A 22,709-nucleotide genomic window follows, 5' to 3' on the forward strand; every position below is an offset into this window, starting at 1 on the left:
TTCTTAACGATGCAAATTGGGACGCTTGACGTTTGACTGAGCGTCAATCCCATCAGGGATAATCATATTTGAGTTATGCATGGCATCCATGGAATGGTTATTATTCTTAACCAAAATGGGCAAAAAATGGAATGGAATGTTTGTATCAAATGAAGCAAATTTAACATTATTTCACTTAAGATTTTTTTTTTCTTATTCACAACTGGTAATAATATTTCCATCCAATTAGCGTTCAGATAAAAATTAAGATAGCATGAGCCGAACCTGACGTTTTTACCTTAACCAGTAAGTATAAAATTTGTTTTACTACCAACTAGAAGCGTCAGAGTAGAGAGAAATAATCCAAATGTTTATTTTGATCAAACGTGAAAGAAGGGTCAGAGTCCCAGGTGGAGTTGAAAGGATTAGTGTGGCTTTTTAGCAAGAGGTTGTGACCTTTATGACCAATGGCAACGTGTGTTTTAGTGTGGCAGTGTTGTTAAAACCTACGTCGTCGCTTCCCATATTGGGTGGTCGCTGATGGATAATCCGTGCCTTGAAATAGCCCAGAAAAAAAGATTAACAGAGACAAGCTCTTTTGAGCTATTCATCTGATCTGATCAGGCAACATAAGGAATAGAGGGAGCACGAGGGCCAACTGAAACGTGTCAAAATGGATTTAATTCATTTTTGAAATTGACAATCAAAGCACATGGGTGGAACAAGAAGGAAGGTCACTTCTCGCTTAGAACAAATGCACAACAACTCTCAATGAGAAGAAGAAGAAAGCTCAGAGTCAGTTCAGGCAGACTTCCAGGTGGTCCATCATCTGCCGGTACTGACTGATAGGACATCGGATCTGACAAACGGGGCAATCCAGAGACCTTTCTTCCAAGGAGCTGTCGTTGGGGGTCGAAGAATAACGGGGTCTCATTTCTTGATAGATGGGCTCTTCCTCTTCCTCATTCCCCTGCTGCTTTTGCTGAACAAATCACAAATTTAATTCTTATTATTTTAAGTATAGTCATTCTGTTAATTGAAGTGAGCATTTTGGAAGCATTTGAATTAGGACGACTTTAATATTAGACAACCCAATTTTTTCCATAAATGTATGGACATCAACCCACCTTTTGGTAGTGTGAAAGTTTGTGGGCGCATGTTTGCAGCTTGTTAAGCACTCTAAGCAGCTGTATCTTCAAATAGGAAGAGTTCTCCATTTCATCCTCGAGCTCTACGGAGGAATCACGCACCTAAAAAGGATTTGAGTGAATAAACACAAAATTTAAGTATTCCAAATGTAGTTGAAAAAGTGCTTGAAGGGACCAATTTCGGACCTGTTGCTGCAGGTCGCTGATCTTATCCAGACTGGCACTCTCACGCTTTAACATTAAACTCTCCAAGTGAGAAGACTGGGGAAAAAAAACAATTAGGAAGCAGACATTTTAACTGCAGTGGACGTTTTATGTGCACCTCCAGTTCCAAATCGGTGTTGCGGCGCTTTTCCTCATCCAGCTGGAAGCGGAGCTCTTTTATCTTCTTTAACATTTGCACTTTTTCCTCAGAGCAATTTTGAAGCTTCTGTCTGAGTTCATCAGCCTCTTCGGTCTTTTCTTTGTACCTACACATGCATTTCAAAACTGTCATTATTTTCTTTTATAAACAAAAACAAAACTTTAAAAGTTTAGATTTTTTGTTATAAAAATGAGAGATAATATAACCAAAAAATAAAACATATACTAGATGGATGTCTCCTACTGATGAACAAATATCCAAGAATGAACACCTATCTTCATCAATGGATCTAAAAGAGTGAATTGTGCTTTACGTAGACCACACCGAATGTTGGCATGGGCCAGATCCTGGAGCGCGTCATCCAACCGTTGCTTGAGTATGGCCAGGTTTTCCGGGCCAATCAGCAGCCAGTTTTCAAATTGCTTCCTCATCTCGCTGGTTGTGTCGCCTGCAAAAAACGCAAAAGCATCTTAACAGATTTGCTCGTTGTTTTCGGAGACACGTCGTCTTGTGTCTTACTCCCTGAAAGCTCCTCATTGTGCTGCGTTAAGTGAACCCGCGCGACCGAATCAGGCTGTTCCGTTTGGCCCGTAGCCATCTCCATGTTGGCCTCTGGCTGCTGCTCACAAAATATTGTCTATTATACTATATACATATAGAACTTGATATACATTGTATGTAGTCCGACTTTTTATCAGAACATCATTTTTTTTTGTTTCAGTGTTCAAGTGGCTATTGGTACATTGGATGACAATAAGATTTGATCCACTTATTGATTGAATAGATCTATGAAGTAAAATTTGATATGGAACTTGAGTAGGGAAACAGCGTCCCTGTGTGTCCAATTATGATTACTACAAGCTCACATTATGTTGGGTCATTTGCATAAATCATTTCTGAGCTTGGGTGGTGGCCAAAGAGGGAAAAAAAGGGTAGTTTGCACAATGTTGGCTCCCTGAAAAGTATCGATGCTTGGCGATATATTGTCATACCCCTAATTTAATCTATATACGAGGCAATTTGTTGACTCAAAGCAAAAATATCTGTAAATAGACGGTTCTAGCAGGCCTCGTGCCATTAGATGGATATCACAACACAGTCTGCAACCTTTGGGGTTAATCAATATATTTATGCAACTGTTCAAACGGATCAATTCCGGTGCTAGCGTGACACAAGTACTGACAACGTGATGTCTGACGATCAATTTTAGCCATTGGGTTTATTTATGGGGAAGATTATTTTTAATGCCTTTTGTCTTTTAATGTGTGTCCCCATTGGCTGACATTGACGGCAATGGACGTCAATCCGGTTAAAGGGGTCAAAAGGATTGGACTACCACTAGTACTCCGTTTAAAGGTTTGGATTTAGTTTCCAGGAGCCACATAATTGATTTTATATCATTATCAATGGCAGTTGGGTATTTGGCCTGTCCTACTCCAAATTAATTGGACCTTTATTACAGTCAATGGTAATGGAACATAACCACTGCCTTTTAAGACGCGTCACAACTTGAAATGGGGGGGGAAATCCAACTTTTTGCTCAGTTAATGTTCTGATGAAATGAAGAATATTTCCAACTTTTTTCACATTTACTGTTCTGAAATAGATGTACAACCCATATAGTACCTGCATTGAGGAGATGACAGTCCATTCCTCCTTAATATTGAGGACACAACCACGTAAAGGTCTGATCTTTGGCCACATATTCATTTTTTTGTCCCTTGACATGTCCTACACAAGAAAAAAAAATGAATCAGTACACAAGTAGAAAAAAAATGAAAATCCAAACAAATCCTATGTGCTTAAATTATTTCCAAGAGGTAGCAAAAACAACTTTCTCCTCCAAATTCCTTCTAAAACTACTTCTGCATGTTTTTTTAGTTTACAATTATCAAATAATATAGAGTATAACACTAATAACAAGACATTTTAGCTAGCAGGCGTTACTGTAGTAAATAGCTAGCCTAAAGCATGCACAATTTTTGTATGTTTAATAGGAACAATTCATTATGTTTGGGATTGACCCAAACGATCTTAAATGTCGTTACCTGTCAGAAAATACTATGTAATTTGATTTGATGATGTGATCAAAACACAGAGAGTAAGATTTCTTCTTTAAACTAAAACGGGGGTAATTTACTCTAATGACTTAAAACTGCAGGAGATCGACGCCTTCAATGAAACTCGGAATTATTGCACTTGCCTCCTCAAATCCATCAATGTCATATTTGTATTTGATATGAGAAGTGAAAAAAGACTTAAATCAAACATAATAAGTTTTTATGGAAAGTGGGACGCGTGTGTCCCTTTATCGCAGCAAGTGTTTGGAGTTTTAAAAACATTTTGCCCAGTACTGGAACACAGGACTACATCTCACCACTAGACGGCGACAAAAACTAACCCAAGTAATGGATTACATTCCACATATATTAAGATACTATATTTTCTTATTTCTTGATTGCAATTTGTTAACTTTTTCATCCTATTTTTCTTTAATAGCATCATCAGTTGGAATTTGAAGTTTATCAGATCACACAAGATTGAGTTGAATGCTTTTATTATTATTAAATAGGTATAATGAGATTTAAATACATTTAAAACAATAAGTAAATTAAAAAACATATTTAGAATATGTTAAAACATATTTAGAATATGGTAAATAAATTGTTTCACATTATGTCATTCATTCATTTTCCATAGTATGAAATCCAGACATTTTGTGTTCAAATGTAGTTAAAGAAATATCAGGAAAAGATGTACACTATTAAAATAATGATCAAGTGAAGTGTTATTTAATAATTGGGCCCGAGGCGTGAGTCAACCCTCCTTCCCCTCCTCCTTTTTTTTTCTTTATAAATCTCGTCACTCCTATTTCACTTGTGTTCCCTTTACTCCACTCACTGAACTCTGAGGAATATGCGGACGGCACTTCCCCTGAGAAAACATTTTTGGATATACAATCAAACATGTTGCGAATTTTAATTGAATCTGCATGCGGGATCCCTAAAAAGAGATTGGGCAACCCTGACCCAATAGTTTCTGTCATTTTTCGAGGTGAGACATTATGAATGATTGAAATATATGCAATGTGCCATCGCAATGATTTGAGTGATGTTTAGATGAGAATTATTTGATGATCAAATTAATCAATGACAATTATTTGAAGAGTGTATTTATTGTTTCAACTGTCCAAATCCTTATTTATCCTATAAATAGTGAATACTAGTTTCTTTTCTTTAAAAAAAACAATTCTATTTAAATTCATTGCCTGCCATTGAGGACATAGACAAACAAAACAAGTAAAAAAATTTAAAAAAAAAACCTTTTTATTTATAATGGCAGTCATTTAAGTAATTGGCTGACATTGATGTGCATGATAATTCACAACCAATTACAGTTGAGTACTCTAGTATGAGTATTATGGTCCAATATTTCCTCATAAAACAGTCAATATCTTGATTTAAGTATACTGTGTGACTTTTATTTCCGTCAATGGCAGCCAATGAGTTGACATTAGATAACCTACATGTAAGACAACTTGTTTCTGGACTTCTAAAAATGTGTTTCCTTTATTCTTCAATGTTGATTTGACTGTTTTCAATAAAATGATTAACTTTCTGATTTCAGGTGAAAAGAAGAAGACCAAAGCTGTTGAGAATGAATTAAATCCTGTGTGGAATGAAGTGAGTGCAGTTTGCAGCAGCTAAGTGAAACAATCACATGTCAACATGAGTTCTTGTGCATTCATTCATTCATTCATTCATTTTATACACTGCTTATCCTAATTAGGGGGCATGGTTAATATGTGTATATATTTATATATGATATAAATACAATTAGAAAACAGAAAATTAACTTTTGCCTTTTTAAATACAGAGATTCTGCAAAGTGGGGAGCTATTACTGTCTATAAATATATACTGTATAATAAATATAGTTGTCAATGAACCACTTTATGCTTCATTCCTACCATACTTAACAGACATTTTACCCCCCATTGCAGGAGCTGCATTTTGATTTAAAGGGCTCAGCCTTGGACATATCTTCCTTCATCGACGTCGTGGTGAAAGACTACGAGACCATCGGCCATCACAAGTAAGTTTTCATCACTAGTAGATGTCCAACCCATTTGAAGTGGGTGAGTGGCACTGACAGTGAATCAAATGGCCTCGTTTCGCTGCCATCCCTCCCACGATAAATGGATTGGATATTGAGCGCCTTCTATGTTTTCTGAAGGTTCCATAAGAATGTTAAGTTCAGACTTGTAGAGTCCGGCAGAAAGAAAAAAAAAAACATTGTCACCCGCATAGCTTTCCCGAGAAGGAATGTTTCCTTAAAAGGGCACAATCATCTACTCTTTTATAAACTTCCCCTCACAGGATGCCACACCAAGATGTTGAATATAAATCATTCCCCGTAGGTGCGAACTACGCAACACTATCATCCATCCCATTGCCCATTGTTAAATAAATAAAAATTAGTTAAAAAATACAATGTGTATAGCCAAGATGCATCCTCCCACCCATTAGTTTTTGGCTAGCAGACGACAAATCTATTTGAAGTAGGATGGCGGAAGGAAATTCAAATTTGCTCAATCACTCCCAACGGTCCCACTTCAAACCAATCGTAATGTCAATGTGTCCAAAATCAGAATTTTTAGTCCATTTTGCAGTCTTTTGTGGTTAATGAGCAATCAGCACCATCATGAAGGTGAAGAAGTAGAATGGGGAAGTGGTTCCACGCAATTAGTCACAAAGTGGGCCGCTTCCTCCCGGCACGATTTCCGCGTTGGACAAATGTTCTGTTTGTCTTTTGCTTTTTTCAGGTTTATAGGCTCAGTGAAAATCTCACTGAGGGACTTTGCCGAAGGTCACGTCCAATCACTTCCGTCTAAGAATCTGCCCCTCATCAATGACAAGCTGCAACCGATTGGGGTAAATAAAACAAATGACAAAATATATGTGATAAAGTGATAAAAAAAAATTGAGTACAGGTAGTTGTTGATGAATAAATTAAATATTAGGTAGAAACTATAATGATTGCGAGATTCAATTAATTATCAAGACATGATTTTGTTAAACAAACCAAAAAATGTGTATTAAAAAAAGAATATGTAGTGTAGTTTTCAGTTTTTCATTAAAAGTATCAACTTTAATTAATACTTTTATTTAGACAAAACTAAATAAAGATAATATTAACTATTCAACTCGGACAGAACATTAATTCATATTAATTACAAATGATTGCTGGCAGGACTTCCTAGTTGAAATTCATTCATTCATCTTTTTCCAGGCAACCGTCAGCCTACATATTTCCTACGAAACCCCCGAGGACGCTAGCGAAGTCGATGCATCTCTTGTGGAAAGCGGTGAGTTTATTTCTTGGGCAATTTTGCATCAATTGATATGAAAATCTGAACCGTAGAAGCCTACGAGGAGGCCGAAGAAGGTGATGCCAATGGGGGCCAGGGGCATCAGGTGGGAAACCCCACGGCGGCAGTCCTTCCCAGGAGATACAATCACAAGCCACTTGGCACTGGACGCAAAAAGCAACGCGCCCTGACTAATAAGCCCCAGGATTTCCAGGTATTGTGTGGGAGAATCAATCTAAGGGAGAATTTGTTTGCCACAATAAATGTGCAAATACAACATAACATCCTATTTCAATTTAATAAATAAAATAAAAGAAGTTAAGAATGATAAACAAAGCACAGATTCAAACCAAGAGACTATTATTGAACATTTTACATAAAATCTTATGATTTCCTTTGTATTTTTTCATATTATTGCCATATTTTGACTTTTCCCACATGCAGCTTCGCGTCCGCGTGATGGAGGCCCGCCAGCTGCCCGGCAACAACATCAAGCCCGTGGTGAAGGTCAACGTTTGTGGCCAGACGCGCAGAACGCGTATCAAAAGTGGTAATAACGCCTTCTTTAATGAGGTATGCTGTTTTTTTCCCCCCCATTATTTACTGTTGATTTTTAATTTGTAGCTTAAAAAATGGGCTAAAATCTTGAAGAATCACTACACTCTAATACACTGTTTTTTTTTCCTCTAGATACTTTTCTTCAATGTTAACATGATGCCTTTAGAACTATTTGATGAGAGTGTCAGTCTTAGGGTGTGTACATTATTTATAGATATTATTACTATTCTTAGGTTTGACAAATGAAAGGCTTATTTGAACTGAACAAAAATCTGCTTTTTTTTTTATAAGATGTATGACTCCTTCTCCCTCCGAGCCGACAGTCTCATAGGCGAGTTCAAGGTATTGCTCATGTTACCTCATTGGCTGTCTTTGTTGGCGATAGAAAATTTAAAAAGTTAACAAAATTATTGAACTTTTTTTTTTCCTAGCTGGATGTCGGCTACATCTATGACGAACCAGGTCAGTGTTTGCCCGTCAATGTCCTTTTGTTTGTCCTTCATGTGGACCTCATTGTAGCTTGTGTTTAGGTCACGCCATACTGAGGAAATGGCTCTTGCTCAGGGATCCCGACGACTCCAGCTCCGGCCCTAAAGGGTACCTGAAAGTTAGCATCATCGTCGTTGTGACCGGGGAAGAGCCGCCGGTGTGTACACTTAACTTTTTTTTTATTTCGACTGAAACGTACTTCACTCCTCCACTGGCATTGACTGTAATAGAAGTCCAATCATGTAGCTGCTTTCATCTTATTGTGAATTGGAATCAGTTTATTAGATCAGATTAGATAACTTTATTTATCCCGCATTCGGGAAATTTCATTGTCACAATAGCAAGAGGATGAGAATACAGACACAGGAAACAACATTTTAGACATAAATAAATAGGTAATAAATATTAGTTAATAAATAAATATATACAATATACATACAATACACATACAATATACATATACATACAATATACATATACATACATTATAAATACAATATACATACAGTATACATACAATATACATAAACATATACATACAATATATACACATACATACACATACATATATACATACACATACATATATACATACACACATATATACATACACATGCATATATACATACACATACATATATAACTATACATACATATATAAATACACATCATTGCACATAGGTGTACATGAATACATAAATAAGGAACGTTTTTATCAAACAAAAAAAAACAAACCAAGGAAATGAAATAATATTGTTTTATTCATTTTAAAGGTTGTTTTCTTTTATATAATCATTTTATAATATGCGGCCACATAGACGGAGCGGAGAGAGTCGAGCGAGGACCAGGACGACAACGAGGCCAAACTTCTGGTGCCGGCAGGCGTCCGGATGCGATGGGCCACGCTCAGTCTCAAAGTGTTCCGAGCTGAGGACATGCCGCAAAGTAAGTACGCTTCGCAGACTATATAGTTCTCTACGTTAAACTCCGTCTCATTTGAATTTTTCTCGGCAGTGGACGACGCGTTCGTTCAGACGGTGAAGCACGTCTTTGGCGGTGATGGGGACAGGAAGAACCTGGTGGATCCCTATTTAGAAGTCAGCTTTGCAGGAAAGAAGGTAGTACATCAAATCATAGGCTGCGGCCCTTAGACAAATTAGTTTTTGTAAAATGTGAGCCCATATTGAAAACATTAAAATCATTTCTATTTCTTCCTTTTAGCTGTGTACACGAGTCATTGAGAAAAATGCCAATCCCGAATGGAACCAGATTGTCCACCTTCAAGTCAAGGTACAAAACACAACATGAGATAGTTGGCAGTACGAGTTCTGAACGCCGTCCTCTGTCCCCTGTAGTTCCCGTCCGTGTGCGAACGCATAAAGTTGACCATGTTTGACTGGTAAGAAGTAAGCAGAGATCACAAGGGTGCTGAAACGTGTCGTCTCTCGCACGAAGTACCGATTCTTTCTCTGGGCAGGGACCGACTCAGCAAGGATGATGCCATTGGAACGACCTTCCTCAACCTGAGCAAGATCTCCTCTGCTGGCCAACAGCTTGAAGGTAAGGCTGTATTTTGTTTGTTTATTTGCTATCAGACGCTTCTACTTCAATTGGTGGATTGGACGTGACTCACCAAACTATCTAACCCATTCTTGACTCCTCCAACATGTTCCATTGAAATCGGTGAAAGAGCTTTTTGTTTCCCCGTCTTTATCCAACACAACAAAGCGAAGACTGTATTTTGGTGGTGGTTTCAATAACACGCTGTAAAACAATCGTAACCGCAGAGAAATCAAATGGTCCAAAATTTACAAGGGTCGTCAAACGTCTTGTTTTATTTTCAAACAGAGCTGAACATTGCGAAAGCCTGTCTGAATGTACGTAAGAACGAGCAGTTTTGAGAGTAAAGTAGTCTAATCTAAAACGTATCTAAGGTATCGTACATACATTTTTTTACAGCGAGTCCTGAACCGAGTGAGTCCGGCTTCCTGCCAACATTCGGACCTTGTTATGTCAACTTATATGGCAGCCCGAGAGAGTTTTCCGGACTCCCTGACCCATACCGGGAACTTAACCTTGGCAAAGTGAGAAAGAAAACAAAACATTCTCACAACCTCACCTCTGTGTGGGATGTTTTGATGACCCCTTGCTTGGCACTTGCAGGGTGAAGGCGCCGCATACAGAGGGAGGGTCCTCGTCCAGCTGTCGACGATGCTGGATGGAAAGGTGGATACAAATATTGAGGATATCTCCTGTGATGACATCCTGGTGGCACAGGTAAGTAACAGCAGTTTTGTTCCAATTGAAGTAAATCATCCCCCCAGTTTCATGCAATTTCCTCCAATCGCATCCACTTGTCTGTCGTGCAGGTACACCAGCGCAGGAGAAAGTACTCCCTTTGCGCAGTGTTTCACAGTGCCAGCATGCTCCAAGAACCGGGCGAGCCCATCCAGTTTGAGGTCAGCATGGGTAACTACGGCAACAAGCTGGACTCCACCTGCAAGCCTCTAGCGTCTACCACCCAATATAGCTTTGCTGTTTTTGATGGTAGGAACGTCAGAAAATATTTTTATACATTTATTTTTTTGATTTTACAAAATGATATTTAAACTAAAAACACAAAATTGCAATTATTGATTTAAAAAGGGAAAAATATGAAATATAATCATTGGAATTTGATCCTAAAACAGAAAGTTGGCATTCATGATATACTTTCTCGGGCCACATAAAATGATGCGGCGGGCCAGATTTTTGGCCCCCGGGCCACCACTTTGATACCATGATCTAGATTTTGATTTTACATTTCCTAAAATGGAGATTTCTCCTGTCCTCAGGTAACCACTACTACTATCTGCCCTGGGCGGACACTAAGCCTGTGGTAGCACTCATGTCCTCCTGGGAAGACATCAGCCATCGTTTGGATGCTGTCAACATTCTTTTGTCTGTCGCAGAAACACTAGTAATATGAAGGGACAATTGTTGGAACAACTCGTGTCCAAGTCTCTCTTCATGGCTCCTTTTGTGATTTCAATACAGGAGCGAAACCTGTCCTTCTTTAAAAGAGCCATCCAGTCCAAGGCGTCTGAGGATCGACTGGTTGAAATTTGGCTCAAACTCATCAATGATTTACTCGAAGACTTGAACTGGTATGTTATAAATGATCTTCCCAAATAAAAAAAGTAGGACATACAGTCCAAAAATTAGTATTAACTCATTTGTTTGGGGACAGTTTATGCTTTCCAAACGTGGAGCAGTTGCCCAACGTGACTATGCTGGATTTACACGTGAAATTAATGCGTGATGCAGCAGTGGAAAGCCTTAAAGAGATGGCTAACGACGTAAGAAAGGAGGCCAGCGATATCAAGGCGACTGTCAGTGATATCGAAGACTGGCTGGAGCGAATCAAACAGCTGGCAATTGAGGTGAAAAGTGTCTTGTGGTTGCCGATTTGCCTGCGTTTGGTGTCCTGTGTCATGAATGTATCTGATGATTCATCACCAGCCTCAAAACAGCCTGCCTGATGTGATCATCTGGATGTTGAGAGGAGAGAAGCGCGTGGCTTACGCCCGTGTCCCGGCTCTTGACGTCCTGTACTCCGACTTCAGCGACGAGGCTTGCGGAAAACACTGCGGGCGCACTCAAACAATCTTTATGAAGGTAACGTGGTGTTAAGTCAGCTTCTTGTTACCGGGCCGCCCCGCTTCATTTTCTCCCTTTTTGGAGCTTTTTTTTTTTTAGTATCCCATGGATAAAAACAAAGGAGTCAAGGTCCCTGTTCAGCTGCGAGTCAACATGTGGCTTGGCCTCTCAGCATTGGAGAAGGATTTCAATGACTTCTCGGAAGGAAACTTCAGCGTATACGCCGAAATGGTATCTATTGACATTGAAAGCAAAGCTACTGTCATGATATATATGTTTTGTTTATTTCTTTAGTTTTTTCAATGTTTGCAGTGTTGTCTTGTATAGTACTTCAGTTTTTTTTTAATTATTTTGCAGTTCTTCAGTTTTCTATTAGTTTTTTTTTTTACATTTTTTGCACTGTTTTCGCACAACCTGTTGTTTTTTTTCATAGGTTTTTCAATCTGTTTTTGCAAAAAGATCTTTTTCCCCACAGATTAAAAATCTTCTCTCTCTCTCTCTCTCTCTCTCTCTCTCTCTCTCTCTCTCTCTCTCTCTCTCTCTCTCTCTCTCTCTCTCTCTGTAGTATGAAAATCAGGCCCATTTATTGGGAAAGTGGGGAACTAATGGTCTGGTGGGTCGCCACAAAATTTCAGATGTGACTGGAAAAGTCAAACTCCAACGAGAGCGTTTCAGGCCACCACATGGGTGGGAGTGGAATGGCGAATGGTTCATCGATCCTGAGCGCAGGTACTAGGACGAACATTTATTTTATTTTATTTAGAATGAGGTTGATGGTGTTGCCTGTCATTTAAACTGGGCGGAATGGCAACTAATCAACTTTTTTCTATTTCTTTCAATGGCCACAAATGAGTTGCTGTCATTCCACGGTTACTTGTCATGAATCATAATTCACTGGCAAGGTGGAATTTCAGAAATTCTTGCCTTGTCCCTTCCCTGACCTCCCTTGTTACTTACTTTCTCGTGTATTTTTGCTGCGCTTTGAGTCTCAAAAGGGTTCTGTAAACATGTGGGCTTTTGCTGCCTTCCACAGCCTGTTGACAGAAGCCGACGCGGGCCACACAGAGTTCACGGATGAGGTTTTTCACAACGAAACACGTTTCCCCGGTGGAGAGTGGAAGCATGCCGCGGAGCCCTACACCGATGTGGTATGACACTCATGTCTTTTTACCAGTGTTTGGCCGTAGTTCTCTTTTTTTAACAACACTGTTGTCGGTTGTTTTTAAAGGTCACATTAACTCATGATGTGACACACAAAGATAAAAATAAGGCGCACAATATCCCACAGGGGATGAAAGTGAGCATGTGCTTCTTCATAGCTTGTAGAAATGGGTTTTGAGGTCAGTTGTAGGAAAAGGGAATTAAAAACTTTACACACTTCATCTTCCAATTGCTTTGGTGGAAAACAAACTAACCATCTGCTCTTAGATTTTGTTTTTTTAAGATTTCCCACCAAAATTAATTCATACTCTTTGCGGGAAATAACAAAAACTTAAATGAATATGTGTGTCTTCTTTAGAATGGGGAGAAGGCTCTGAGCCCTTCAGAGTTCGAGTGTCCAATTGGATGGACGTGGGAGGATGACTGGAGTTTTGACGGCAACCGAGCTGTGGATGAAAAAGGTGATGGATGCCCTTAAAAAAAAAATTACTAAAACTCTTTATCACCAGTAGACGTCCAATCCATTGCAAATGGGAGGGTGGCAGCGAATGAACGTCCATTCATTCCCATTTCATATGGATTGGATGTCTAGTGCCATCGATGCCACACAATTGGTTAAAACTATATCTCTTTTTAATTATAGGCTGGGAGTACGGTGTGACAATTCCGCCTAACGACAAGCCCAAATCGTGGGTGGCTGTGGAGAAGATGTACCACGTCCACCGCAGGAAGAGGCTGGTCAGACCCAGGAAGAAAATCTCCGATAAAGTCATCCCCGAAGTGAGCAGTAGTTGATTAGCAATTTCAAATTAAACTGCACCTATACCTATTTTTTTCCCCACGCAGAAACGAGAGACTGGCGAAGGCTGGGAATACTCCTCCCTCATTGGCTGGAAGTTTCACCGCAAAGAACGCTCGTCTGACACGTTCCGACGCCGGCGCTGGCGAAGGAAGATGGTCCCGTCGGACCGCATCGGGGCGTGCGCTATCTTCAAGCTGGAAGGCGAACTGGTGAATTACATTGTTTCTATGAAAACTTCAGTCTGATTCATTTGCACTGTTGGTGGTGATTCACTTGCATGTGACTCTTGATGTTAACTTCCTCACGCAAACCAAAACCGCATATACATCACTTTTGCTCTTCCTAAAGCTTTTAAAGCACATCTCTCCCTGTGTTTTTTTTCTTGACAGGGAGTTGACATTGACGAGAAACCCAGTAAAATTGTCGCCTCCAAACTATCTGGAGCCAACACTCCCACAGTTTCCTGTCACTTTAGCCGTGAGTTGTCAAATGCATCAATCTTTTATCAATCTTCTATATTATTTGAACTCTTTACTCATTGTCTGCCATTGATGGCACTACACAAAAATTATCATCATACAAGTATACATGCAAGTTGAAGTACTTGCAGGTACACTTAAGACATACAGGAAAGGGGCAAACTATTAAACAGATGTCCGTTGTACTTGAAAGGATTCAAAAGCTTTTGTACTTTGCCATTCACCATTTCCTGACTACATCAATGGAAAGAGAGCAGAAGAATTATGTACAAACAGGTAGTTGAGCTAGATTGTATTGTTCTTAGTAGTGATTCAATTGAAACTGTTTCCTACAGGCTCCGGTCTTTATCACCTAAGAGTGTATGTTTACCAGGCCAGGAATCTCCTTGCCATGGACAAAGACAGCTTCTCAGGTGAATTCATTTCACAGATCAAAGACCATCTAAAACTGACCCTGAACAGAAGGGACAACTGGCTTTGTATTGTTCAGATCCGTACGCCCACGTTTCTTTCCTTCATCTAAGCAAGACTACGGAAATCGTTGCCACAACTTTGAACCCCACCTGGGATCAGACTCTCATCTTTGACGATGTGGAAATTCACGGGGATCCACAAACCGTCACCGTTAACCCTCCTAACGTTGTGCTGGAACTTTACGACAGCGACAAAGTGGTACGATTTCAGAGCTAAAGTCGGCAATGACGGAAGGACTCTTGTCAGACTGTTATGCCTTTCAGGGGAAAGACGAGGCCATGGGACGCTGTATTTGCCCTCCTGTCGTCAAACTGGACCTCAGTGTGAATTCTGGTAATAAACTGCAGTGGTATCCTGTTACCATGAAGGGCCGCAGTGCTGGAGAAGTCCTGCTGGCGGCTGAGCTTCTCCTGAAGGACAAGGCAAGCGCAAATCCACCCGAAACTCAGAAGTAAGTGAATGATCCGCCATGCTCTGAAAATGTGGTGTGTTCTTCCTCGTAAGGCCAAAGATGGAGATCTTCCCCTGCCTCCTCCTCGACGAGGAGAGAAGCTCTACATGGTTCCTCAAGGTATCAGGCCAGTTGTGCAGCTCACCGCCATCGAGGTAGAATCTTTCATGCTTGTTACACCACATTTGGTGACTTTTCAAAGCAAAAATGGCAAGAAGAACAGGAATTATTTGGAATCGGCAGGTCTTGACTTGGGGCTTGAGGAACATGAGGAGCTACCAGCTAGCCACTGTTACGTCTCCGAACTTGATCGTCGAGTGTGGTGGTGAAATCGTACAAACGGCTGTTATCAAGAATTTTAAGAAGAACCCCAACTTTCCTGGATCTGTGCTTCTACTCAAAGTGGTAACAACTGCTTTTAACTCTCTCATTTGGACTGTTCATTCACACTTTCTTTGTATTCATGTAAATGTAATTTATTATGTTTTCATTGACATTGTGTGAATTCTTCATGTTATCTGTTCACACACACAATTGTAAATAAGAATTGGCATCCACCTGTGGGGGCACATTTTGGGTCAGAGCGAGATTTGGTCATGGTGGGCACTCCCTTTGAGTTATGAAACTGACTTCCTGACTCTAACATTTCAGATCACAAACATATCCTGGAATTCTGATAATACTCCCTTTGTGTTTAATTCATTGAACTCATTAATCACATCTTCCGCATGTTGTTGTTTTCCAGCTTCTTCCTAAAGAAGAGATGTACACTCCCCCCATTGTCCTGAAAGTAATAGACCACAGACCCTTTGGGAGGAAGCCAATAGTGGGCCAGTGCACCATCGACTACTTGGAGGACTTCCGCTGTGACCCCTATCGGGTCAACAGTCAAGTCTGCATGTCCGTCAGAGGTAGACATTTGGCATATACACGTGCCACTATCGAGCAAAGCGGGGTTGGTTGTCACAATCTTTGTACAATGCACCTTAGAATAACTTTGTTTGTTTCAGGAACGCTTAACTTACTGGTTGCGTTTGATAGCCCTTGACATCTAATTCAATTGAAGTGGGAGATTGAATCTAAAAAAAAAACAATCATATGTCTAATTTCCTCTTACGTCAAAGTATATGGGACTGTACAGTTAAAAACAATGTAGATTTTTTGGGGGGGGCACAATTCGGACTATTTCAATACTGATATTTAGTAATACTGCCTCCTGATGGAAGAGTTGCAGTGTGAGAAGCAAACCATGGGATAACCGACCCCCTCTGTGCAGTCTTCCCCCGATTATCGCCACTTCACTTATCGCGAATCACTGTAATGCCTTTTTTATGTTTCAGTGGCAATGATTGCAGCCGCTCAGGGAGACGTTGTCATAGACATTGAGGAAAGTTCAACTGTCAAATCTGAGGTGAATCAACTTTCAAATAGAATGGGCGTCTACTGTTGTCAAAGGCAGTCAATGAACTAATGCACTCACAAAAACAATCTTTTATTAACCTAATTGCTATTATCCAATCCAATTACAGGTTCAAACTGACAAGGTGAGTGTCAGTTCTGTTTTGTTTTATTTTCTGACTCATTTGGCCACCAATGACGGTGATTGATGTCAAATTCATTTGGACTGGGCAGGAAGAGGATGCAGTCGACTGGTGGAGTAAGTTTTACGCCTCCATTGGAGAGGAAGAAAAGTGTGGGCCTTACCTGGAGAAGGGATATGACACTTTGGAGGTAAGGATGTGATCACCTTTAAACTATCTAAATATGAATGTGATTTTTTTTTAATCGGTACTTGTAGTCAGCAAATTTCTTTTTGACTGGTAATAAATGATTTTTATTGAGGACCAATTTACATGCTCATATTTCATATTTGGTAACCGCTGTATGACTGCAGGTGTATGACCGCGAACTGGAGCAAGTAGAGCAATTTCAGGGTCTCACCGATTTTTGCGGCACTTTCAAACTCCAACGAGGAAAGACCGACGAAGGGGACGATGATCCCTCTGTTGTTGGAGAGTTCAAAGTAAGCTTAATGATCCTCATTTTAAATGTATATCATCATTATCGCCACCTAATTAGATCTGTTCTTGCACATTGCGGCCCAATATACACTGCCTCACTCTGTTGATGGAGACACTGGATTGTTTTAATTTGCAGCACTACTTGATGCATTTAAGTTACGAACTGCCGTTTAAACATGATTTTCTCCATTGCATTGCTGACACACAGGGCGCCTTCAAGATCTACCCGCTACCCGACGACCCAGGCGTGCAGGCCCCGCCCCGACAATTCCAAGAGCTTCCCGAAAGCGCACCTCAGGAATGTCTGGTCCGTATCTACGTGGTCCGCTGTATCGACCTGCAGCCCAAGGACACAAACGGAATGGTGAGCTGATTATAAACAACATTACACCGTACCAAAAAATTATAAAATGAGCGCTATGAATAAATACTCTTTCAGTGCGATCCATATGTCAAGATTTCACTGGGGAGGAAGACTGTGGATGACAGGGATAATTACCAACCCAATACTCTCAATCCAGAAATTGGAAGGTGAATTAATGGGAATATTTTGGTCTCAAAATGTGTTATTTTATATAAACAGTTCTAATTTGTTTTAGGATGTTTGAGCTTTCCTGCTACTTGCCACAAGACAAGGATCTGAAGATCGCAGTATATGACTATGACTTGCTTAGCCGAGATGAAAAAGTGGGCGAGACCATCATTGATTTGGAAAACCGACTTTTATCTCGATTCAGGCCTTGCTGTGGCCTGCCGCAGACTTTTTGCACGTGAGTTTTTTCGATTAATTAAAGGTTATTATTATTACTTTTTATATTATTTTTGTCTCAAATGTCTTTGGTGAAATTGGAGAAAAGGGAAAGTGAATGAGGGGAAAAATACAAGCCATTCTCAGGTGGATGTGGTAATACAAAAAAGGGTCATCCAGTCCAAATGGATTGGAGGTCTATTACCCTTGATTTGTTTATTTTAGTGATGGAGGACCTTCTATATTTTTTGTTTGACACAATTCCCTTTCAGGTCTGGTATTAATCAGTGGAGAGACCAGCTGAAACCTTCCCACATCCTCCAAAATGTGGCTAAAATCCGGGGTGTTCCTCCTCCTCGTTTAGAGGGCGACGGAAGCTCTTTGTTATTCTCAGGAAAACAATACACCTTGCTGGATTTTGGTAACTAGTAACAAAATGCGTTGGCCATGAATCCACAACTAAGTTATTTTCTACAACTGAGACCTTCTCTATCCCTTTGCAGAAACCACCGAGCCCACATACCCCCACCTGGGCCCAGCGCGAGAGAGACTATCACTACACGTCCTCAGGGAACTGGGCTTGGTGCCTGAGCATGTGGAGACCAGAACCTTGTGTAGCTCCTATCAACCCAACTTGTCCCAGGTTGAGAAACATGGATTATATTGACAATATTGCAATAGAAACATTAATACAGTATGAAAAGGTGTTTTTACCCGTTTTTTACTTTTCCTATAAAACATAGGGACGAATTCAGATGTGGGTGGATATCTTTCCCAAGAGTCTGGGGATGCCGGGGCCTCCGTCTGTCATTACTCCACGGAAAGCCAAAAAGTGTGAACGTTTTGTGAGTGGGAAATTGAGTACAGTACAATTTGAAAGCTGTATCTAACTTTCTTACAGATACTTCCTGCGTGCCGTTATTTGGAACACGACCGATGTCACTCTGGATGAAACGAGCATCACAGGGGAAAGCATGAGTGATATTTACGTGAAGGGGTGAGTCGCTGTCATTATCGGGAATAGATCATTAACCACCTAAGAAACATAAGGAGGGTTGCAATTTTTTTTAGGTGGGAATTGACAAATAGGTAGGATGAGTTCAAATGTAAACCAACTTGGTGTTGGTGGTGTCATCATTTCTTGGGTGGAAAAGGGAAAGAAAGAATAATAATTTGGGACACTATCAGTGCCCTGTTTTAGTAGGTTGAAAAGAAGAAATGAGTGTGCCTGGGGAAAAAACTCAATCAGTTTTTCCAAGTTGTTAAGCGGTAAATGGAAAACAAAAGGTTGGAAAAGGGAAAAATCAATCATCAATCTAATTCCATAGGTGGAAAATTGTGGCAAAATGGGGATGTTTGAAGGGACACAAAGTTACAACCCAGTCAAAATGGATTGTACTTCTCTCTTCTTCAATTATTTTTTAAATTCCACATGTTATTCTTTCTTCTCCATGTTCTAGATGGATGCCAGGCATGGAGGAGGACAAGCAGAAAACAGATGTTCATTACAGATCCCTGGATGGTGATGGAAATTTCAACTGGAGGTTTGTGTTTTCCTTCGACTACCTCCCCACGGAGCAGATGTGTGTCATCTCCAAAAAAGTGAGTGGGTCCCCAATCATAATTAAACTCGGGCCGGCCGAACGTCCAATGACATTTCTTTCTCACTTTTGAGGAACATTTTTGGAATCTGGACAAGACTGCGTTTAGAATTCCTCCCAAGTTGATTATCCAGATTTGGGACAATGACAAATTCTCTTTGGATGACTACTTGGGTAAAAAAAAGATTTGTGGTCTCAAAATTTAAGGTTATTGTCTACTGTAAAGGATGTTCGAATATGTGCCACAGGCTCAATCGAGCTGGACCTTCTCAATCTAATGGCCCCTGCAAAGACCCCTGATAAATGTACCTTGAACATGTTGCCTAGCTCCAATTCTTCCAAAAAGTCCCCCTGCAACTCGCTCTTCTTGCAAAAGTCAGTTCGTGGCTGGTGGCCATGCACCATTTGGCAAGAAGGGAAGAACGTCCTTGGCGTATGTTTGAACCCTTCTAATGAATTCCCCGTTTCTTCTTTGTCTTCATTTAAGGAGAGAAATTTAAGTCGATCCATTTTTTTTCAGGGGAAAATAGAGATGACCCTGGAAATAGTGGACGAGAAGGAAATGGAGGAGAGAGCTGCAGGAAAAGGCAGAGAAGAGCCAAACATGAACCCCAAACTGGAGCCACCAAAGTGACTTTCACAACATTTATCTTGACATCGTCTTAGCAAATGCAAAACTAACATCATTATCTTTTTCTTCAGCCGACCCGACACTTCATTTTTCTGGTTCTCCAGCCCATGCAAGACCGTGAAGTTTATCGTGTGGCGGAAATTCCGAACGATATTCATTATCGGGGTCATTCTGCTACTAGTATTTCTGTTCCTTGGGATTCTTTTCTACTCGCTACCAGTAAGTTTCTGTCATTTTTGCAATGGTGGTCCCTCACCCTTACATGATCTTTGGGTCAAATTGACTACTGACCAATATGTATTGATAACTATCATTTTTCAGATATTGGTTAAAATGTTTATTATTTCTACAGAATTATATTTCCATGAAGATCGTGAAGCCCTTCACCAAGTAACTTTTGCCAAGTCAACTCTGAAATTCCTTCAAGCAACTTACAATGACTTGATGGGAGCACATTTTTGTTGTTTTTATCATTTGCACTATAGTTGTCACCTATTTCAAAGTGTGTGCGTGTGCATGTTTTTTCTTTTTTAATTTTTTTATTGAAATTAATTTCCTGATGTGATTTTTGTTTGAGTTGGAATTATTTTGACCTGATTTCTGTGTTTTTAAGTCTTGCTTCAGTACTTTTCTTTTTCAGTTTGACTCATGGAATATGGCATTTAATCAAATGAGGTTTGGACAATTAAATCCAAAAATAAGTCAGTGTAGAGAGACTTTTAAATTGACATCATTTTGAGTCCCTGCAATGTTATGCGATTTTTTTTTTGTCCGCGAAATTGTTTTCACGACAAAATCAAAAACACACAACTTTCCGGTTTGGTTTCCATGGCACCGCCGTCTGAATCCGCCTTCATTCTATATCAAATGCTCCTATTGGTTGCGCTTCCATCTACCGTCAAGGAATAGCAGCTGTCGTGCTGCCATATCAATAAAGCAGAAATGGGACAATAACCATCTTTTAGTACAGTATTTTCAAAGCTTTATAGTGTGGCATCGCGTAGTTGCAAACGCAATGAAAAGCAAAGAAGTATTTAATGCATCCAACTAAAATCGAACAACCTAAGAGGGAGATGTTTGTAAGTTGGATCTTCTCCTTTTTAACAGCGACCGCTAGCTTGATGCAGCTGCTTTGTCAGCCAGTAAACAGAACCAAATGTTTGTAATATGCGTTTCGATACAAAATTAGCTTGGATCTTGGATGTAATTGCTTTAATGTTTGACAAAGTACATTTTACGCTTGAGCTAATTTTCCGATCGTTATGTGCATTGAAGTTTTGATACTAGTTGGATCTGTTTTTCACGTTTTCTATCGATGATGGTCCAGTGTTCATGACGTTCATCGACTTGCGTTTACGTGCGATTTTAGATGACTAATTTCATTCATCCACTGCTATTGAAAGCAACAGACGTCAAATTCATTTAAACTGGGATGGTTGGCACCTAATGATCGTTCGATCGCAGCCATCCTCCCCAGACCGATTGGATTGGACACCTTATGCCCTCAATAGCACACCGTACAGTACATTTTCATGTGTTTTCTTTGTTTCACTATTATTAGTGATCATTTCACAAATCTCAATGCAAAAACATCCTATCTTCAAGTGATAAGATATTTGCAAACTTATTTTGCTGTGGAAAACAATGACACATTTAGAACATTACATAATATCCAATTATTCTCAGTGGATAGTTTTTTGTTCCGATGCTCATTTCTAGGTAATATTTTGCATTTATTGACTCAATGCCAGTTAATTGTCAATATATTGTATGTGTCAGGCCTACTATAAGTATGTGACTATATTCTACTTCTATTCTTATTTTTAATGTGTGACTTTTTTTCAGCAGTTTTCGTCCAGCTGTCTTATTTGATCTCTCAAATATGGATGCAGAAATGGATTCCCAGAGGAGGTACATAAAAATACTTTAAATGTCATTTAATTGTTTGGACGTTACTCATTGTCTCGTGTGCTTTTATAGTGTGACCGGCGACAGCCAATCACAAGGCGGATCGGTGGAACTCTTCTGCACACACTCAGAAGTTGACTGTTTTGAAAAAGGAGACACGGTCTCTCAAAATTTAATGGACGCCACTTCTTTAAGCGCTGATCATTCACTCGCCAGCGTAAGCAGCAGCCCGGCCCCGCTGCCGTGTTCCAACGGACAGAAATCCAAGAGGCCCGGTTCCCCCGGTCCTCATCCCGTGAAAGCCACCTGCATCACCACCAAATCCCCCAATTCCAAAGCGAGGAGGGGCCCGTCATCTGACGACGTGGAGATGCAAAGTCCCGACAGCCCGCTCGGTAAATCACTGGTTGGCGATTGTGTGGACCCTCGGAGCTGCGTCTCACAACCTGACGCCCTGCGTTTGGCTGTGGGAGCTGGAAATCTGGCCGACTCTAGCGATTCAGATTTAAGCCAGGACTTGCTTTCCAACCTGTCAGGTGCCACTCAAAGGTATTTAGAAAACATATTTCTCCTTATATTTGCCCTGTGGCAGCCACCAAGGTCCAATTGTTTACTGAAAAAAAATCGATAGTGGTTTCTACTGTGCTGTCCTGTGGTCCTCGAATATGGGACTCCAATTCTGATGATTGTCACTTTTCTGTGTAGTGTTCCATCTCCGGCCAACGACGAGAGCGGAAGATGGCTGGGGACCCCCATTGATGAGCTGAACAGGATGCCCCAATGTGCCCCCCCACTTTCTCACCTGAAAGCTATGCCGAGCTGTCACACTGTCACTGTCAGGGTGAGGAAGCCCTTCACTCTTCTTTATCTTCAATAACACTATTCA

At 40.2% G+C, this 22,709-nt stretch overlaps 2 protein-coding genes across 2 annotated transcripts; one reads left to right on the forward strand and one right to left on the reverse strand.

Moving 5' to 3' along the window:
• Nucleotides 1-638: 638 nt before the first annotated feature.
• LOC144205618 (centrosomal protein of 55 kDa-like) lies at nucleotides 639-3,662 on the reverse strand. Its single transcript, XM_077730114.1, has 8 exons — nucleotides 3,540-3,662; nucleotides 3,118-3,222; nucleotides 2,011-2,110; nucleotides 1,816-1,939; nucleotides 1,450-1,597; nucleotides 1,314-1,388; nucleotides 1,107-1,229; nucleotides 639-961 (listed from the first exon to the last, which is right to left on the reverse strand). Exons 2-8 carry the CDS (start codon nucleotides 3,217-3,219, stop codon nucleotides 776-778), a joined length of 858 nt encoding a protein of 285 aa, XP_077586240.1. The 5' UTR covers nucleotides 3,220-3,222; nucleotides 3,540-3,662; the 3' UTR covers nucleotides 639-775.
• A 753-nt stretch (nucleotides 3,663-4,415) lies between these two features.
• LOC144205094 (myoferlin-like) lies at nucleotides 4,416-22,043 on the forward strand. Its single transcript, XM_077729176.1, has 55 exons — nucleotides 4,416-4,545; nucleotides 5,119-5,174; nucleotides 5,494-5,585; nucleotides 6,316-6,424; nucleotides 6,783-6,858; nucleotides 6,915-7,075; nucleotides 7,306-7,434; nucleotides 7,552-7,614; nucleotides 7,711-7,761; nucleotides 7,851-7,881; nucleotides 7,950-8,065; nucleotides 8,727-8,853; nucleotides 8,923-9,026; nucleotides 9,130-9,198; nucleotides 9,264-9,307; nucleotides 9,386-9,468; nucleotides 9,868-9,992; nucleotides 10,072-10,185; nucleotides 10,278-10,455; nucleotides 10,743-10,867; nucleotides 10,945-11,054; nucleotides 11,138-11,330; nucleotides 11,410-11,565; nucleotides 11,647-11,778; nucleotides 12,113-12,276; nucleotides 12,581-12,695; nucleotides 13,067-13,169; nucleotides 13,352-13,488; nucleotides 13,555-13,719; nucleotides 13,900-13,987; nucleotides 14,325-14,402; nucleotides 14,480-14,661; nucleotides 14,727-14,885; nucleotides 14,968-15,069; nucleotides 15,158-15,319; nucleotides 15,660-15,825; nucleotides 16,255-16,325; nucleotides 16,444-16,458; nucleotides 16,547-16,645; nucleotides 16,809-16,937; nucleotides 17,144-17,299; nucleotides 17,375-17,466; nucleotides 17,535-17,705; nucleotides 17,956-18,104; nucleotides 18,187-18,326; nucleotides 18,427-18,515; nucleotides 18,585-18,680; nucleotides 19,144-19,285; nucleotides 19,359-19,458; nucleotides 19,533-19,717; nucleotides 19,805-19,914; nucleotides 19,987-20,134; nucleotides 20,268-20,994; nucleotides 21,761-21,826; nucleotides 21,896-22,043. The coding sequence occupies exons 1-53, from the start codon at nucleotides 4,458-4,460 to the stop codon at nucleotides 20,307-20,309; spliced, it is 6,087 nt and encodes a 2,028-aa protein (XP_077585302.1). The 5' UTR covers nucleotides 4,416-4,457; the 3' UTR covers nucleotides 20,310-20,994; nucleotides 21,761-21,826; nucleotides 21,896-22,043.
• Nucleotides 22,044-22,709: the final 666 nt, after the last annotated feature.

This window comes from Stigmatopora nigra, chromosome 12 (genome assembly GCF_051989575.1).
Source record: "Stigmatopora nigra isolate UIUO_SnigA chromosome 12, RoL_Snig_1.1, whole genome shotgun sequence".
NCBI lineage: Eukaryota > Metazoa > Chordata > Actinopteri > Syngnathiformes > Syngnathidae > Stigmatopora > Stigmatopora nigra.

Excerpts from the sequence above, each read along its gene's own strand:
- LOC144205618 (XM_077730114.1), bottom strand. The coding sequence starts at position 3,219 with ATGTCAAGGGACAAAAAAATGAATATGTGGCCAAAGATCAGACCTTTA. Across the intron at positions 1,389-1,449 it reads ACACCGATTTGGAACTGGAG|TCTTCTCACTTGGAGAGTTT; the intron begins GTGCACATAAAA and ends TTTTTTCCCCAG. Across the intron at positions 962-1,106 it reads AACTTTCACACTACCAAAAG|CAAAAGCAGCAGGGGAATGA; the intron begins GTGGGTTGATGT and ends TGATTTGTTCAG.
- LOC144205094 (XM_077729176.1), top strand. The coding sequence starts at position 4,458 with ATGTTGCGAATTTTAATTGAATCTGCATGCGGGATCCCTAAAAAGAGA. Across the intron at positions 8,066-8,726 it reads TGACCGGGGAAGAGCCGCCG|ACGGAGCGGAGAGAGTCGAG; the intron begins GTGTGTACACTT and ends GCGGCCACATAG. Across the intron at positions 13,720-13,899 it reads TCAAGCTGGAAGGCGAACTG|GGAGTTGACATTGACGAGAA; the intron begins GTGAATTACATT and ends TTTTCTTGACAG.